The 19,956-nt window shown below is 44.6% G+C and overlaps 1 protein-coding gene across 1 annotated transcript; it reads left to right on the forward strand.

Moving 5' to 3' along the window:
• The first annotated feature begins 10,397 nt into the window (after positions 1–10,397).
• zgc:65851 (uncharacterized protein LOC321113 homolog) lies at positions 10,398–15,701 on the forward strand. The gene is made up of 4 exons (XM_035378564.1): positions 10,398–11,342; positions 13,469–13,786; positions 14,572–14,696; positions 15,174–15,701. Exons 1-4 carry the CDS (start codon positions 10,605–10,607, stop codon positions 15,550–15,552), a joined length of 1,560 nt encoding a protein of 519 aa, XP_035234455.1. The 5' UTR covers positions 10,398–10,604; the 3' UTR covers positions 15,553–15,701.
• The last annotated feature ends 4,255 nt before the right edge of the window (positions 15,702–19,956 follow it).

The following is a 19,956-nucleotide window of genomic DNA, read 5'->3' on the forward strand; positions in this document are numbered from 1 at the left end:
GGAGCTCTGGAGCAGGCCCCACGGTCAACAGAGAGCCGCTGTAAGGCTCAGCCTGTGAGTTCGACTGCTGATCTGAGATCAGTGTGGCCTGTAAATTCGTAATGGGCAGGCCTTTGGAACCTGACCCTAGACCAGCACTCCTGCTCTGAGTGGCTTTAGGAATAGCTAACGACACGCTCCACCAGTCAGCAACTCACCTCGCTTTCTGAAAACAACTTGTGAAGAAAGTGTGTGTGTGTGTGTGTGTGCGTGTGTGTGTATACGTACGCATGTGTGTGTGTTCTCCCTGGAAACGATTCACAACAGATGAAGTACACTCCAACTCCATCTTTCTTACGTATTTATCATTTTAAAATATATATTAGTCAGTTTTATGTAAATAGTTTACAGACAGATACGTATATGTACATCTACAAAGTATTTATATTTAATCTTAATATCCTAAAATCAGATTAATATATTAATTTTAGAAGGTAGTTGTTGCTTTAATTGCGTTTTGTTGTTCCTGTTGTTCTGAGTGTGTCGTTTGTGGGCGCGGTGAAGTGAAGCTTCGAGCTTTGAAGCGGTTTCTTTTTATTTTCATAAACTGGGCTTTTCGTGATGTTTAGACGGCGAGAATTTTAACTTTTTACCCGTTAATTCTTGTGTGTGTTATTTGAAAAAGCCATCACTGGTGCCAGCAAAAAAAAAAAAAAAAACTCCAAAAATGTCCAAATAAATGTACAAAAAAGATGAAATAGCAGGGGAAAAAAGGGTAATAAAAAAAATAGTAAAATTGAAAAGGGTAGAAGAAGCTGGCAGAAATGGCCGAGTCGTTCTGCGAAAGTTAGCGGAAGTTAGCGGAAGCAGCGGGCGATCTTTAGAGCCGACGACCTCTGTCCCTCCTCTCGTCTCCAAAACCATGACTTTGGCCGCTATTCAATCGACATTCGTCCATAACTTTTACTTACAAGCGAATGCCGGTGTTACACTCCTCCAGCTTAGTTTGCTGGGTTCGTTTTACTGATTGTTGAGCTGGCTAAACTGTGTCTGCAGTAAAATAAAAATAACAATTCTTGCTTTCGATTGTTGCTCAGAGTTAAGGATGAACGTGGATTGAATCCCGGGCTCGGCTTCACCGTGAAGTCGGCAGCCATTTCAGATTTGAGTAATTAAAGTGATTAACTGCTCTAAATTGATCAATGAACTGCTGAGTGACGACAAAAATCATCGTCCAACACAGCTCTCCACAACCAAGAGTGCGTACAGCGGAGGAAAGGGTTGATTCAGCCAGAGAGAGAGAATAGTGGAGTTCAGTGGCTAACTTCTGGTCTGGAAAACGAGATGCAGTTTTGCGCTACGAGGATGTAAAGGTTCATGGGAGTTCGTTTTTTTGCGGTGGGAGGGGGAACTAAGGTGCCCGCCGCGCTCAACCTGCTGCTCCCACGCTGTCGCGGTACGTTGCCATGGAGACTTCCGCTTTCATGACAAGGGCCACCTGCTCTAAGCAAAACAATAATAGCGAAAGGATAGTAGGACAGTTAGCTATTCCGCCTGTTTGCTCCGTGCCGCTGCTTGAATGCAGTGTTGGGCGGTGAGATGAAGGAACGCCCTTGGTGAGCTAGGACGGGACTCTGCGTTCTTGCGAACTGCGCTTGTGAATGGGGCTTGTGTGTGCGTGCGTGTGTGTGTGTGTGTGTGTGTGATGGAACAGGGATGGTGTTTCGTCGGTCTTGTCGCTGTCTTCAGAAAGAGAATAAAGCTTTTGGGTTGGGTGACTTAGGGGTAAAGTTTGTTTAAACAGCCATTTGTATAGATATGCTTTTGTCTTGTTTTTATTTGTTACGAGTAAAAAGGTGAAAAAAAAAAAAAGAAAAAGGGGAAAAAAATAGAGTCCACTTTCCAAGACGTCATGTATCGAGCATTAGCACCCAGTTCCCCCCTCTCTTTGTTTACTGTTGGTGTCTTCCACTCCTCCCCCCCTCCACTTTGTGTGAACTTGGTCTGTCCCAGCACTGGCAGGGAGGAAATGGTGCAGAGGGCCAGGTAGGCCCCGCCCCCTCTCTCCATCCCCTCTCTCGCCCTTTTCAAGCAACACTTTGTACAGACCTTGGTGCTTCAGCACCTGCTGGTAAGCGGCAGGTGTGGATAATTTAAGATCGAGACTGCGGTTTTAAAAACCAGAGTTGCACATTTACCTGTAATGCAGTCCATTACACCAGGTAACACCTGGGAGTCATCCATTTTTGTTTTGTTTGTTTATGTACGTACGTTTGTATGTATAATTTTTTTTTTCTGTATATACAAAGTGGCTAAAGCCTTAAAACAGACAAATGTATGATAACCACAACAGTATATATTATATTCATATATAATATATATCTATACAATATAAACATAGCTATATACATTGCAACAGTCATTCCTTCTCTCATTGTAGCCGTGTCTCAGGAACATCCCTGTCATACACGCACACAAACACACACATATACACACACACACACACGCGCACGCACGCACACAAACACACATGCACACACACACACATACACACACACACAAGCGAGGACAGACTTACTGTATGTCTGTTAAACAAGCAAAGCATACAAAATGGTGGACACTTGGTGCACTTATTTTTAGAAGTGGGGAATTTGGACGATGTGGACTTAAATATTAAAAACCAGGAAAAATTCTGTGAAACGTGGATCAGTAATTTATATTTGCCAGTGACATGAATGGAATAAAGAAATTAAATTTAAAAAATGTTGTTTAACCATATGTTTCATGGGTCTTTATTGAAATGATTCGTTTTAACTGTCAGAACTTCCTGAAACCAAGCTCAGAAAAGTTCACCATTGTTCTACCAGGCTGGAAAGACAACCTGAAGAAGATTTTAAAATCTTAATCAGTAAACAGTTGAATGGAAGCAAATCTTTTTGTCTGGAGGAAAAGATGGCATGGAAATGTTTCCAGAAGCTCAGCAGCTGCTCAGGACTGGAAAATATTCTGGCTGAATTTTTTTTAAACAAAATGGAAGAAAATCATCTTACAAACCAGCTGACCCATCTGCATGGTTGCAGCACTGGATGAAGGGTGGAGCCTGTGGCAGGCAGGCCTGGGGGGGGGGGGGGGGCAGGGGCAGGGCAGGGCAGGGCCGGGTCAAGGGCGGGGGGGTGGGTTCGGGGGTAGTGTTTCACTCACTCAGATGTATCTGAATGCTGGGGACAGTCATAGGGTGATAAGAGGACAGGAGGGTGGACTTATTCTGTCTGCCTGCAAAAGCCTAACCCCCACCCCCCCCCCCCACCACACTCACAAACACACACGCACTCTTTGTGTGGCATATAGCAGGGCCTGTTTGCTGTATTTCATATGGACACAATAGCCTCTGTAATATAGGGCTCTGTACCATACTGTATGCAGGCTCTCACCTGTACGTGTTCACCTGCCGAGAGGCCACTGACACGTTCTTCGTGAATACAGACTCTGTGCTGGGATCAGTTTGGCCTGTCGCCTTCTAATGGACAAGCTGCGGATATGGACAAAGCAAATCTGATCCTAGATCAGCGCTCCTACTCTGGGGCATTTTTATGAACACTGGCCCTGATCTGGGATCCGATTGGCCGTTTAGCTAATAATGGATACGGTTAGGGCAGGGGGAACCTGAACCTGGACCAATACCTTCTCTGGACTAAGTCATTGTTGCCACTGAGTCTGTGTTAGGAGAATCCTTGCATTGATTGTGGCTCCTGGTGAAACGTTTGCTGCTCTGGGTTTCTGTTCTGGGTTTAAGTGCCTGAACTCTTGACAGTTGAGAAAGAGCGATGGCGGAGAGAGGTCAGAGTGCAGCACACCCGGGTCAAAGGTCAAAGACGTATCCAGAACACTTTTAACTCTTTAGATGCCTGCAAAAATGCTTAAAAACAGTCCTGCAGAATTCCTGTAACATTTCAACAATTATATGTTAAAAACATACAATCAATATGAAAGAACTCTGAGCGTTGTGTGAAAATACTGAATTAAGTTCTTAATTGTCAGCAATCTGCAGGAATGATCCCTTTTTTATAATTGGTGGTTAAAGGGTTAAAGTATGTGCAGTGAGTAAAAGCATTTGACCTGTGACTGGAGTGCAGTGTAACCTGTCAGCCATGCGTTGCCTGTGTGGAATGGTGTGTGAAGGTGTGTGTGCAGCGTGTGTGCGAGTGTGTGCAGCGTGTGTGTGTTCAGTGTGTCCTCGCATGCTGGCAGGGTGTCAGTGTCAGAGGTCAGAGTCTCGTTGACTCCCCCTCCCACTTCTGAGATTAGCCAAATCTACCATCTTATCCTGGCCAAGCAGATCCAGCCAGCAGGACCCTCAGTAACCTCCACTAGCAGGGCTGCTCTGACCTGACGTAGACTACACATGCCCAACTGCATACACCCGTACCACACACACATACTGTGCACTCTCTTACGCACATAGTGCACAGATGAACCAAGTGATTAGCCTCCTATGTCTTTTAAGTATTTCCCAGTCCTAGTTTCATTTAAAAATCCGCTTTTAACTCACACTGATACTAATGCATTGTGGGACAAAACGTTGACCACGCCCTAAAAAATGGACACGGCCCTACCTGCACTGCCAGCCCGTCGAGTCGCATTCCTGAGCCACTGGAACCCAGGCCCTCCACTGCAGTATCACTGCAGAGGCCCAGAGCAGACAGGTCACAGTTAGTGAGGTTGGCTTTCCCGAATTCTGATTGGTTATGTTAAAGGTTAAAGGTCGATGGCTGAGCTGGCTTGAATTGACGCCTCCAGCTGGACGTCCGCCTACAGGAAGTCGGGATTTAACAGCCGACCCCTCGCCTCTCTCCCACTCAAACACCCCCTTCACTGCCTCTGCTTTTTTTTATTGCTGCGAAGTGGCTTTAATACAGGAAGTGAAAAAAAATCCCAACGTATGGTCATTTAACAAGGTGCTGAGCCACCAATACCCAGACGGATATTTTCGGCCCCAAAAGAATAAATGTCCGGGAAAAAGAGGAAGTACGGTCAGCCTGGAATAGCACATAAACGCTCGAACGTTTCGGGACCTGATGACTGAGCAGGCTGTGACAAGTGGATGACAGCGGAGTTCACGCTGCCCTAACCGCTGGGCAGCGGCTCCTGCCCTGAGCACAGGTGCGGGGTCATCCTGAGAGACACCACAGAAAGCACTGCTTTAACTCAGGGCGAGAGGACAATCGCTCAGTGAAAGTAAGACACGACTGACATTGACCGTGACTCGATTGCAAGCACGCCCGAACCAGGCCAAGAAAATTACGAGCACGTCTGAAGCAGGCCAGGAAAATGCACCCACGTCACTGCAAAACACCCGACCTGCTGGAATGTTGTCAGGTTTAAAAAAAAATAAAAAATTTTACCACCTGCAGTTGCTTGTTTTTTTTTTTTTTGCCTGAGTGACATGTGGAAAGAGTGTGATTTCCAGAAGATGAAGCTGTTTGTCGCCTCATAAGCTAGCATGATTCCTCATCACTGGGACTTAAAAGATTGCCTGGGTGTGTGTGTGTGTTTGGGGTGTGTCACATGCACATTCTTGTTTTTGGGTATGTGGAGCTTATTACTCTGGATTACAGGTAAAATACCTGTGGCTGAAAGAGATTTATTTTTATTTATTTTTTATTTTGCCACCTCCCTAATTTGTCTCCCTTAGCAACACTCGCAAGTTGCAGCGACACCTTGTGAGTGAGAGAGCGGTCTTCTGTTGCTATTGGCGTGAACGCTCGACACAACAACGAAACAAAAGCGCGATGATGTAACAGCAGGGGGCGCAATGTGAAGAAACTCGTGGTTCACCGCTGAGTGACGGGCATCGTCAGACACTGTTTGGAGGTGTGTTTTTTTTAATCGAAAGACAGACAGAAACACACACCCGTGTATCGAAATCTTGTTCATTTTTTGTTAATTTTTGGAGATGCAGGGAAGGTGTACGTTCTTAAGAACAGAGTAATTCATTCAGTCATTCATTATAGCTGCCCATGCTTTGTAATGAATGACACCAACCTTATCTTTATTTTTTTTATTTTGTTAAATGCCTAAAATGTGTCAATTCCATTCCATTACATATTTTATATTAGGAAAGCCTATTATTAATATCTAGGACTTGGTTTAAGCCCTTATTCAGAAAAATGTAGCATTCATTTTCACATATTGGCAAGCCAGGTTTAAATTTATTTTTTATTTATTTATTAAATTTATTGGCTTGCAGGGCAACCCCCATTTCGCATTCAGGGTGAGTACCTTGTTCGTTGGTACACTTTAAAGGAAATGTTTCGCCAGGGAATTAAATCGGAAGCCATTTCAGTAAACACTGGCACTTCGCCGAACATACATCTTATTATTGCACACAGATCTAGGATGTCCTGAGAAGGCTATGTGGAAAACACTGTCACCTGGTGGACAACATATGCAAGTAACTTTGATGATATTGCTTGTGATCAGACCAGAGATAACATATATTACTTATTATGTAGCGCCCTCTTGTGGTAAACTCTGCAACAAGAAAAGCACACAGCAGCAAATTACATCTAAGCAGTAAACGTCACTGATGTTGCCATTTTTCAAAATACATTTTCCTAGAACTGCCGAATCAAAACATGATGAAAACGATAGATTACACTAAAACGGGGCGGGATTACAGTGAGTGTGTTAACATTTATTATAAAAAACGAAAGAAAATTATAGGCAGCTATTTATTAATAAGCTATTTATTAAAGCTGATCGTGAAGTCATTTAAGGCAAAGACATTTTAGTATCAAGGCGGAGATCAGCAGCACCTCTTGTGAAGCGTTAATTCCCAAATAAGAATTGTACCGCCCTCCTGTGCCAAAGAGCCTCGCTGCAGCCGTTCTTGCGACTGAAGGCATTCAGTCAGCTGAGGCCTACCGCGACGCATTAAAAGCAAAGTATCCTGCGGTAACATTTAAAATGATTTAAATGCTCGTTTTAAAATAACAAACGTGTCCGAAAATATCCCTTCATTTAATGCACCACCTCGTTAGATATGACTTTTAGTTGCCACATTCCAGTTGCTTGCCATGTCCTGTAGCTGTTCTAAATAATCTTGAAAAGAAAACTGTGACTCATCATCTTCCTGTACTGCCAGAGCTGCTCTGATTTTGAAACGTTAAGCTTTGCCATTAAATTGTGCGAATAGATGGTGCTATAGTCTAAATACATTGGCACCAGGAACTTAGACAGCCCAGACCAATGACCCAATTATTTAAAAAAAAAATAGTAACTCCAGTCATTCTGCAAGTCATTTTATGTTAACACTGCTATGCACTTTTCAGTGTTCTCTGTCATCATATTTGTGCACCTCTGTTGTCCAAGACAAGTTAACGCTACACAAGGATGTGACATTGGGGGAACACATTGTGAATATGGAAGGAGACTATTTTCCCTGCTTCTAACAATGGGGGGGAAGGAGGGGGGGGGGGGGGGTCCCACCTGTCCCCCTGTCCCCTTGTCCCCTGCTTCCTTCCAACACCCCCTGACATTGCACCACAGTCATTTGTAGCATGAAATTAAAAACGAACAGTGAAATTATACCCATCTGCCTCCTCCCAGTACCATCGGATGCAGCTGGCTGGCTGTGTCTGGTAGCTTGTCTGTGGTTTAGGCTTAGTCTGTTCCACGCTTCCCACTGGCACACATGGGCAGCTATAATCCTTGGCCAACTTGCTCGATTTAAGCTTTTTACATTTTAAAGTGAAGGCTTGTGAGTGCCTCCAGGGTGTGCAAAAATCACTGGTCATTTATTAGGTCATTTATAAAAATGCATTCCTCTTCATTTACCTTTGTAATGTACTTCACTGAATTTTCAATCGCGGGGATATCTCAAATAGGCCACATTATTCCAAGAGTATTGAGGGAATAGAGCCCTTGCATCATACCTTAATGGTTGTGATTAGTTTTGAAACTGCTGACTAATTTCAAAATAACTTCACTTTTGTTCCCGGTATTAAACCATTTTTCCTCCATAATGAAAAACAATGAATCTAAATATTGATAAAGATAACAAATATTGGCTCAGAATTTAAAAAATAAATAAATAAATACAACAGCCTGCAGTGCTATGCTCACAGTGATGCAGTGATGAATTAATTCTGCACAAATGTCCTGTCCCCTACCCCACCCAAGAAAAAAAAACAAAAAAAAGATGTGATCTATTTCTGCACCAAATTTTATATAGAAATAAAACAATTGAAAAGGCTAGGTGTACTGTAATAGTAATGTTTATATATCAGTGCAAATTGTATTAAAGGTCAATTTATGCTTGCAGCTGTGTGTGCATGTGCATGACTAAGTACGTGCATGTATGTGTGTGCATAAATACGTGCACGTACGTGTGTCTAGAAAGCTAGTCCACATTCTCTCATCAGATACTTGACTGTAAATCAATAAATAAATGCTTTTGCCAAGTCATTGAAAGATTCAATGTCAGGCAGCCCTGCCCATTAAAAACCAGCAGTCGAGATAACACTAAAATTATGCCCCACCTGGATGCCTCTTCTTTCTGTGAAAGGGTGGAAAAGACATGTAACCCAGCCAGGACTGAGGCTGCATTAACCCTTCAAAGAGTAGGTTTTCTGGAATGTTTTTTTTTTTTCTTTTTTTAAATTAAAGTTTAGTGTTCCAGAACTCCACTGCTTGCAATTGCCAGTAGTGGTTGTTACATCAGCATTAGAATGTTCAGCTAAGTTAACATTCTAATCACATATTTGAGCTCTTACACCATGAAAAGGTTAAGGATTTACCCTTCACGAGAGGGCGTGGTCACGGTTCTGGCTCGAGCATCGGCGCAGCTGACGATGGAAAAGCTTTGGGTCGAGAGAGGTAAGCTGCCGGACGCCCCCATTGTTGCTGAATCACTGCGAACGAATGAAAGAGACAACGGTTTACTCCCTACTCTTTTCATTTATCACACACTTCTTCCAGCCTTATTTCTCTCATTCGGTACACTGAGTGAAGGGCCTGCTCTTGCTTAAAGAGGTAATTAAGTGCGACTCCTGGCGAGTTAAGCGTACAGAACGCGGAGAGGCGCGGTCGCGTGCGTGAGACCTGCGCGAGGTCACGGAGCCCAGGGCTCCAGCCTCATTTCATATTCAGGCGATGCGGCGTCCGGGTGTGAAAGCAGCTACAGACCGCATTACAGCACAGCCACACTCGTCTGAGTGACGCAGCCCTCTCCATATCGATCCCACCCGCGGGCCTGTGAACTGCAACTGCAACAGCCCCACCCCCCACCTGCCCTCACACACACACACACACACACACACACACACACATGCACAAACACACACACACAAACACACACACACACGCATGCTCAAACACATGCCCCCCCCCACACACACACACACACACACACATGCACAAACACATACGCACACACACACACACACAAACACACACACACAAATGCACAAACACATACACACACACACACAAACACACACGCACACACACGCACACACACATGCACAAACACATGCCCCCCCCCACACACACGGCCACACACACACACGCACACAAACACACACGTACACACACACATACACAAACACACACATGCACACACGTACACACACACACACACGCGCACACACTCAGGCACTTACTTCTAAATGGCAACATCTAAGTAATTCCCTAAAATTAACACCTTCTTCACACATATACATGTACATATATAATGTATATATCATTATGTAGACCTATCTGTCACGTGAGGAAATAAATCCACCCAATTTAAATCTGGTTGCCACTAATGTGGCAATCTGTAATGAGAAACCCATACGCCAGTATTCCTACATCACAGCCAGCAATACAGAATGATTGTGCAACTTTTGGGCAACAAACCATATTAACTATGTTAGTTGCTGCTCTATTCAAAATTGTAATAAAGAATATAATAGTGATAATCACCATCATCGTATTCATAATCATCATCATCATCATCATGACTGCCATCTTCATCATTATCATCATAACCACTACCATGACAACAATGTCGTTTTCATTTGGCTTCATATTATTATTATTATTATTATTGTTGTTGTTTTTGCAGTTATTGTTATTATGTTATTAGTCACGTGTCAGCAGTTATTTATTGATGCTTAAAAAGAAAAAATCTATCACAATAATTAAATTTCTTTGAACAGCAGATTAATCGTTCTTTCCTCTGTGCCCCACCCCTACAAAGTAGGCCTACATTTACATGAAAGGGGACAGGTTCGTTAGATGTTAGACAGGCGTTAAAGCATCGGCGCGATGGTTCTCCCCGGGGACCCAGAGTTTTCTGCAGCAGCTTGCAGGTTCACCCCTCTCGCCTGACGCCTCTGCGTCAAATGATGCCACAGCTCTCCGGCTATATAAACACCTGTCCTGGCAGCACTGTACTCGCATCTCTCCCTTTCTCTCTCTTTCTCTGTCTCTCTTGCTCTCTCTCTCTCTCTGTCTCTCTCTGTCTCTCACACCCCCCTCTCTCACACACGCACCCTCACTTTCACTCACTCGCAGGCAGTGAGAACTGAGCACTCTGCGACAAGTAAAGAGCGGCACATCTGCGGTCCTCCTCCTACAAGATGAGTTACTCCGGCGACATGTACTCCAGTAGTTCGTATCGGAAGATTTTTGGAGACGCGCCACGGGTCTCGGGGCGTATCTCAGCGAGCAGTAGCCCGTCTCGTCTTTCGGCCGGGTACCGCTCACAGCACCGCAGCTATGGGCCATCGTCCGTGCTGACTTCCAGCTACCGCAGCAAGGTGGGTGCCGGTCGCAGCTACTCGTCCTTTCCCGACACCAGCATTGACCTGTCGCAATCCACTGCCGTCACCAACGAGCTGAAAATCATCCGCACCAATGAAAAGGAGCAATTGCAAGGCCTCAACGACCGCTTCGTCACTTTCATCGAGAAGGTGCACAATCTGGAGCAGCAGAACAAGGTGCTCGAAGCGGAGGTTACCTTGCTGCGTCAGCGACACTCCGAGCCCTCTCGCCTGCACGATCTGTACGAGCAGGAGATCCGCGAGCTCCGGGCTCGCGTGGAGGAGCTGACCCATGAGAAGAGCCAGATGCACTTGGACTGCGTCCAGATGAACGAGACGCTGGACCGCCTGAAGGAGAAGCTGGAGGAGGAGACACGACTCCGCGAGGAGGCGGAGAACACCCTGAAGGGGTACCGCAAGGACGTGGACGACGCGACTCTCTCGCGACTCGAGCTCGAGAAGAAAGTTGAATCGCTGCTGGATGAGATCGCTTTCCTCAGGAAAGTTCACGAGGAGGAGCTGCAAGAGTTGCAGGCGTCTTTGCAAGCCACACAGGTGCGACACTTCACCTTCATATCAGTTATCATGCCTTTAATATCATCACCATTAATATCACCTGACATGCCACAAACATTCTTGGGCAGGAGGGCATTCGTAAAAAAGAAACGTAGACAAAGAAGGAAATACAACGTACAGTTATAATACCAACGGGTACAATTAATCGAGGGTTAACTAACTTAACATTGCCCTGAAAAGAGAATGAATCGTGACCGACAACACAAAGTCTCTGTCCCAATAGCATTTTATAAAGATTGCGTGAAAATATTGAGAAAACTGAAACTTCCCACAGCTGACATATTGTCACTTCATAATTTCATTCAGCTTCAGAATTGTCCGTCAACCCGTGACGCACTGCTCTTTCCCCCTTAACTTTTAAGCCCAGTTAGTAGTCGGTCAGTAGCCTACTGGTTTAGCACCGCGTTTCGGTAAATATCGGACTTTTAATATTACTAGAGTACAAATTGCGCATCGTGACATCAGCTGGAAACAGTCGCTTTAATTTACGGGCACTGCGGTTTACTGAAATGCGTAATATGGTGCCATCACCCTGACCCACCCACTCAGTGGAGAACTCCGCAGTGCCATAGCATAGCTCATGTCCTTCCTAGTTTTTTCTTCTTTTGAACAAACGTAGTTACCTGCAGATATATTGCGAATTAGTCTAGGAAAACAAGCAATCGGTAAAACTATAATTGAAATACAAACTTGTATTGATCGGCGTAGTCGAGGAATGGAAACCGTGACTGGCGAGTGCGGGTGCGGGTATGTTAAGTTTTGCGCTAGTGGGGTAATAAAGCTTTCGTGTTGCAGACAAATAGAAGCGCATTATTTTAGGTGTGGCTCAAAAAAAAGGGGGGAGGGGGGAGTGGGGTAAGGCACACGCAGTGTCCTTCAGCGTTCAGCACCAGCCGGTTGAATGTTGCACGAAGAACTCCGGAATTCTTAAATCAGTTGAAGCAGATCAGTAAATGCTGTTCATTGAAAGCGTCTGAGCGCAATCGACGCTGATTAAATTAAACATTTCATAAGTCGCATAGGCTTGCACATAGAATATAAATCAAGTTTCTTAAGTAGAACATTACACTCATGGACTCCAGATACCTTCCTAATATAGCAAATTAAGATCTATTCATGTAGTTCGATAGCGTAAAAGTAATTATTTATAGGCTACATAGTGAAGCCGGTGAAATGTGTCAGTCGTATTATGTAGGACTGATTAAATTATTTCCAAGAAAAACGAAATAAACAAGTGTTTTGGTAGCCAATACAATACATTTAAAGGCAATATATAAATAAGCATATTTGAAGTCATTGATCTATGCGGACGCTTTTTAGGAGAACGCGGCATTTCCATGTTTGCTGAGACGGATAAACTTGCGATGGAAAGTGCAAGCATATTGACAGTCAGCATCATCTTCCCGTCTTCCGCGCGCTGGATGCTGACTCAGCAATCGATGGATATCGCCTCAGCAATTTTCTGTGGCTCAACTTCATTAAGAGTTGCACACACAGGCCATCGATACTGCCCCGTAAACACATCTCTAGGCTACCTGCCATACAGATTCATCCATGTAGACATTTTGTCATTAGTGTAATTTAAAACCAGTTAAGCTGTGTTTAATTAAAACACGTTTTTATTGGGAACTGTTAAGCCAAGTAAAATAAAGTATGCATTTTAAAACGTTGCATCAATATAGTGGGAATTAGTTTAACCATTATATCATAATAATGTTTTGAGAACGAGGTTAGAAGCTACAGAAGCTAATTCCTTCTTCCCTCCAACTTTCCTAAGCTTCCTGAACCTTTTCTCCACAGTAAAATGTTCAGTGTTAAATCAACTCTTACAGAGCACATATGGTCCCAATTGGATTAATTTACTCTGTTAGAGTTGAATTTACACCCAACATTTTACTGTGTAATTCCTCCCTCTGATGGTCCACCTCCCCACTTCTCTTTCCAACTCATTAAGTTAGTTACTGCATATAATAATATATGAGATGAATTACAGATTAAATGTATGGCCAATACCGCCTCTCTCTCTGTCGCTCTCTCTCTCAACCTCTCTCTCTTCTGCCCCCCCCCCCCCCCGATGCTTGCTTGCTCCTCCTCCTCCCCTCCAGATCCAGGTGGAGATGGACATGACCAAGCCGGACCTGTCGGTGGCGCTGAAGGACATCCGGGCGCAGTACGAGACGCTGTCCGCCAAGAACCAGCAGCAGGCCGAGGAGTGGTACCGCTCCAAGTTCGCCAGCGTCACCGAGGCGGCCGCCCGCAACTCCGACGCCGTCAAGCAGACCAAGGAGGAGCTGAGCGAGTACCGGCGCCAGGTGCAGGCCCGCACCCTGGAGATCGAGTCCCTCAGGGGCCAGAACGAGGCCCTGGAGCGCCAGCTGGCCGAGATGGAGGACCGCCACGGCGCGGAGGTCACGGACCTGCAGGTCGGTGGCGCCGAGGGTCGGCTGAGGACGCTGACCTGGGATCAGTCTCACCGTTTAGGGCGTGACATCACAGATGGGTCTTAACTGAACATTCCAATGCTGGTGTAACAATCACTGCTGGTAATTGAAAGCAACGGAGTTCTAGAACACTTTTGGGGAAAAAAACATTCCAAAAAACTTCATTTTCATAGGCGTTAACCCTTCAATTCACAATAGATAAGCTTATGGAGAGGGAAACCCTGATTCTAGATTAGAGCCCAGATTCATAAAGTATCATAGAGTGCCGTTCTAGGATAGGTTTTGCTTTTTAGTACACAATTGATAAGCTCAGGTCAAGGGTGTCCAATCATATTCCATAAAGGAGCAGTGTGGGTGAAGGCTTTTGTTTTAGCCCAGCACTGCGACACCTGATTCAACTAATTAACTAATCATGGCCTTCAATCAAGGCCTTATTTAACAGAATCAGGTCACAGCGCTGGCTAAAACAAAAGCTTTCATCCCAGCTGTTGAGGGGCGGCTTGGTGGTGCATGATCATTGCATGTGAGAGTGTGTGATATATGTCATCTTTGTATGTACATAGGAACATGGGTGATTTGTGTCTTTTATGTGTGTGTGCATGTCATGATGTGTGGCCATCATACTTGTGTCAATGGGGGATGTATGTGTTCTACGTGTACGTGCGTGCGACCAGGGGTGGTTTGTGATTTGCGTGTGAGTGTGTTGTGATGTGTGATCACCAAGTCTCTGCGCATCCGCGTCGGTGACGGACGGGTCTCTCCTGCAGGACGCCATCCAGCAGCTGGAGGGCGCCCTGCGCAGCACCAAGGGGGAGATGTCTCGCCACCTGCGCGAGTATCAGGACCTGCTCAACGTCAAGATGGCTCTGGACATCGAGATCGCCGCCTACAGGTCAGGGAGGGCATATGTATGTGAGCGGGGTGGGCAGGGGGATGGGGGGGGGGAAGGCGCAGACATGGTCCGATGCATTAGCATTTCAGTTATTCGTGTTTTGAACAGCTGCACGTGCATGTGCATGTGTGAATTGCCAATCGCATCGATATCACAAACGGGCAATTTGATATTTAATGTGTTACTGGTCAGTTAGTCAGTTCTTCTCTTTCAGTACTCTTATACTTACAGTAAGTGATTCCAAGGAATGTGGCTGATGTAGAAGATTATCACAATCATTTCCTCGCCTTCTACATGTACTTAGATCTCTCTCTCCCTCCTTTTCTTTCTGTCTGTTTCTTTTTTTTCTCCCCCAAAACTTCTCATTCAGAAAATGTCCAGTCCCTAGCTGTCTTTCAACATTTATTCCAATTTTCCCTTCAGTCTTTGATCAGTTTCTCTCTCTCTCTCTCTCTCTCTCGCTTTCTCTCTCTTCAGGAAGCTACTGGAGGGGGAAGAGTGTCGTTTGAGCACAGTGGGCGGGGCTATGCTCCAGGCGGGTTATTCTAGCTATTCCTACGCTTCCGGGCGCTCGTACCACCTGAGCTCCAGCTCCCCCTACAGGAGGGCCGGCGCAAAGCCCGAGGAGGCCGAGGAGGGAGACGAGGAGGAAGAGGAGAAGGAAGAAGAGGAAGAAGAGGGAGAAGAAGAAGCAGGAGAGGAGGGAGAAGAGGGAGATGACCAAGAAGACGGAGAGGAAGAGGAAGAGGAAGAGGAAGGCGAGGAGGAGGAAGAGGAGGAGAAGCCACAGAAGAAGAAGGAAGACGAGAAGGACAAGAAGAAGGAGGCTGCTCCCAGCAAGACCAGCAAGAGCTAAACTGCTCACGTCATCCTTTCTTTCATCACTTTCAGCAAACCCACTCATTCGCTCATTCACTCATATGGGCTCCCTCATTCCATTTCTTTCTCTCTCTCTCTCGCACGCGCACACAGACACACAGGAACACACACACACACACACAAGCACAGTCCTTTTCCCTTTGTATTTCTTCTGCGCAATGTTGATCTTAAAACAGTCCATATTCCGAAACCAGGACACACAGTGTACATTTATGAAAGCAAATCTACCATGGGAAAGGAAGGGTCCATTCTACAGCCCTCCGTACATTTCGCAGGTTTAGGAAGAGGCACTTTATTGTCGTAGCACACTGACACAAAATATAAAGGTGATTTTACTTGAACACACAGCACAGAGAGAGTCCATCTCTGAACAGCAGGCCATGTACAGCAGTGGCAGAATTCAGAGAAGGATATGGAAGAATGTATGTAGATCCGGCCAGTTTAGCAGTCAGGAAAAGCTTGTCAGGTTATAAGTCAGACAGGGATGCGTGGGTGGTCCAACAAAAACCTCCCTTATTTTTGTACTGTTTTGCTGCTGTATGATTGAAACCCAAGAAATGTGAAGTAGATTTATGATATCTTCTGAAATGGCAGAATGCATGCAGATTACTACAGAAGTGACCAACCAGACCTGGTCCATTTTAAGGTGCTATTTGATAACAAGAAGAAAAAAAAACTGGTTTGGAAAGTATTGGAAATGATACTCGTACAAACCAATGTCATAGCGTATCCTTATGGTAATAAACATCAACTGTGAATAGTCTGTGCTTTACACTGGCTTTAGATAAATTGCCAAGAATGGTGCAAATAACAGAAGCAGGCATTGATATGGCAAATGCTAGCAAATGCTCTTTCTGTGGGTTGCTTTGGGTTATGTTACTATGGATTACACCTTACACAAATTAAATGCAGGGGACAATGAAAGTGTGTGTTCTTTACTTCTCTGAACACACTGAAAATATGTGTTCTTTACTTCTCTTTCTCTCTCTCTCTCTGTATCTCTCTCTGTCTCTTTATCATTGACCCAGAGAAACTAGAAATGAACAGTATACCCCACCGAATTTTCTATCTTCTAGCTCTTTCTTTCCATCTCTCTTCACTTCTATCAAAAGCACGATGACCATGGCTAAGTTGTTATTTAAACGATGCAGAATGTTCCATCTGTCTTTCTCTTCCTCTATTTAAATGCGATGGTCCCAGCACGACGGATGAGTAGAACTGTAACAGATTTGAGCATTAGGGGAGAGCTCTGTAGTTAGCGTTAGAGGCGGCAAAGATGTCTGTTTTTGCTCTGAAAAAGGAACTCTTCCGGGAATGAAAATATAGAAACTAATTAAAGTCTGCTGCTATTTAATGTACTGTTCTTTTTTGTTTGTTTGTTTGTTTGTGTTTGTTTGAGAACACAGCCGCCTTTCGATTGATTCGCCTGCCTCTGGGTAGACGCACAGCTTTCCTGTTCGTCGACTTGACCAATTTTACTCTCCCAGCTGGAAAGATGGAGGGCGGGATTGATATCACTGACTTCTTCCCCTCACGTATAACACGGAGGGCAGAGTTTTCATAGATCAATCTCGCAACCATGGTAGCAGAGGGCGTGGCCAAAGAGTAATGGCCATCACTGGTGATTGGGAGAGAGCGAGGCTCCAGAAAATAAAAAATGGGCGGAGCTTCTGAGAGCAAAATGATTTCATTGGTTCAAACAAGTCTGTCGCTGACAGATTGTTGTAGCTCAGCCCATTATCATTGTTCAAGAACCTCATTCTCCCATCACTACCCATGGCTGATCTCAGATCAGTCCAAGGGAAGCTGAGGCTCAGGATCCAGAGTTAGGCCTTTCCAGCTGAAGTGAGGGACCTTGAGATAGGTGGGGGGATTTTTTTTGTTCATTGAAGTCCTCTAAGGGCAGAGTAAAGGTCACCTGAGGTTACCCAGCTGAGTCTGACACTGACAGCTCTCCAGGAGTACTGCAGGTGACAGGCGTACAGACGCTGTGATGTAATAGACAGATGGTACAGTATAGCAGATAAGGGCTCACTCTCGCTGCCCCCCAAATGGCAGGCATGGCAAGTCTCTGCGTGAAATGGCTTCAGTATTCTGTTCTGTGATTGGACACTGGAAAGAAAGAAGAGGGAGCTCAGAAATGTGATTTTACTTTAATGTAAGCAAGGAAAGAATTAGATTTGGGCTGTGTGGAAATTGGCTAAAGGGATATCGGCAGAAAGAGTGATTGCACTTGAGCCAAAATGGAGGGCACTGGACAGACCAAGTAGCTATAGGATTTGGCCAATAAACTATAGAATCCTAGAAGTCAGTTGTTTTGTTCCATTGGCCTTTTTATTGGTTCTGTATTGCATGAGGAAGGGACAGGAAAGGGTTTATCGCTGGAATTATTGGAAAAAAAACTAGTGGCTTTGGCCAGACTCTGCTGCTCTTCCTCCGACCTTCATCTTCATCAGCGGGCGAGCGAATCAATCCATGGGCGGCCATTTGCATGGCCTGATTCTTGGAGCTTAAAAAAAATGTAAAAACCACAGGAAGGTGTTTGAATGGAAAGTGCTTGTTGGGTGTTATAAAATGTTATTGCCTTAACCGTGAACATAACAAATAAAGGAAGAAGCAAGCTTCACTCACATTCTCACATGTCCAGGGGTGTGGCAGGACTACTGACACTTCCTGTCCAACTACTGTGACCGTTTGTGCTGCAAAAACTCACGCAGTGATATTCCCCCAAAAGCCAAATAAAGCCATTTATTAACCAAACACTCACCCTCGGTGTCATGATGTGTTTATTATAAGTCATTACTCTTCAAGTTATTACTCTATAAAGTTGCACTTCTTGATTACAACATTACACTTACTGACATAATAGGCCTCTGTGTCATCTGTGATGCTGCATTATTCTATTTCTAAGAAAAACCCAGATGTTCTTCACTACTGAACATTACTCTGGAAAATAGGGTCTGTCAAGTGATGGTAATTTAATAATAATATCATCCACAAATTTTACACACAAATTATTTGTGTATTACAATCAGTATAAACCATAATAAAATGATAAATAAGAAAGAAGGTCTATATTCAAAATAAAAACTGCTAGAATAAACTCATCTGAGCACGAAGGTAAAGAATGACCACCTCCACTGTAAAATCTTTGTCTGTTCATTTCTCTCTCCCTCTCAGTTTTTCTGTCTCTCTCTCTCCCTCTGTCTCTCTCTCCCTCTCAGTCTCTCTGTCTCTCTACTTGTCCTTCACTTGTGCCCCACAACCCCACCCCACAATCCTGCTCGATAACCCTCAGAGAAAGATCACCGCAGCGATGATGGGCAGATCGATCTATAATCTTGCACCATATAACAAGAGCCGATCAATTACACACAGTGACCAAATCTCTGAGCCACAATTACACCCCCACTCACAGGAGCTCACACTGTGTAAGGAAGCCTTCGATTAACTGTCTTTTTCCCATGGTGCGCAGGAACTGTATATGCATGGCAAATTGTGGTCACTCACTCACTCACTCACGGACGACCTTTGAGGGACGTTTTGTGAGACGCATGCTCTGGTGGTGCCGGCTCAAATGTGTCTGTGCAAGTGAGTTGCGCCGTGGGTCTGGACGGTTACGTGCTTGTTTGACTTAACTTGGCAACAATGGATAAAAGGAAATCGGCACAAGATAAAATCTTCACCCCCTCACTCTCTCTCTCTTCCCTGCACGTAATAAATTTCAGACCTCATCCTGAAAGAAAATGAGTTCCTTCAAAAGCAAGAGCCAAGGTCCCTGGGAATAATCAAAGCCAATCGGCAAATCAAAGCCAATCGGCATATTACAATTACCTGCAATCAACAGGTGAGCCAAGGTTTCCATTTGAACACGTACGACAGACTCAATTTCAACTGCCATCAAGCCTCACCTGCTGATGTACTGCTGACAACACAGCATGTATAGAGTTGGCCTTTCTCAGCTCAAATTACACCCGCTCGCATTTCATCTGCTTGTAAATAAATAACTGAAATACAGTTGCGGTTGCTTGCTAGCTTGTGTCATTAAAATATAAACTGGATGTCTGGATTCTGTGTATTCTTACTGATACCCCACCGTGACAGCAAGACATCCTGAACCGGTGCAAGTTAACCAAGAACAAGGAACAGCAAGTAACCGTACAGTCTTTTTATAATTCATTGTTCAGTTTTCCCCCTATATTACAATTCTCCAAGCACCTGGATACAATAGAAAGAATTGTGAATATAAGCAATTTACACAACACAAAGCCTGAATGGGTTGAATGTTCATTGTGTAACTCCAGTGGGAAAATTTTTTGTCAATTTCTTACTGTAAAACACGTGGAAAAGGAGAAGAGCAAGGGACTTACTGGCTGTAGTA

Source organism: Anguilla anguilla, chromosome 10 (genome assembly GCF_013347855.1).
Source record: "Anguilla anguilla isolate fAngAng1 chromosome 10, fAngAng1.pri, whole genome shotgun sequence".
NCBI lineage: Eukaryota > Metazoa > Chordata > Actinopteri > Anguilliformes > Anguillidae > Anguilla > Anguilla anguilla.

Coding starts and splice junctions, on each gene's coding strand:
- zgc:65851 (XM_035378564.1), top strand. CDS start 10,605: ATGAGTTACTCCGGCGACATGTACTCCAGTAGTTCGTATCGGAAGATT. Junction 13,787..14,571: donor CGGAGGTCACGGACCTGCAG/GTCGGTGGCGCC, acceptor TCTCTCCTGCAG/GACGCCATCCAGCAGCTGGA. Junction 14,697..15,173: donor ATCGAGATCGCCGCCTACAG/GTCAGGGAGGGC, acceptor CTCTCTCTTCAG/GAAGCTACTGGAGGGGGAAG.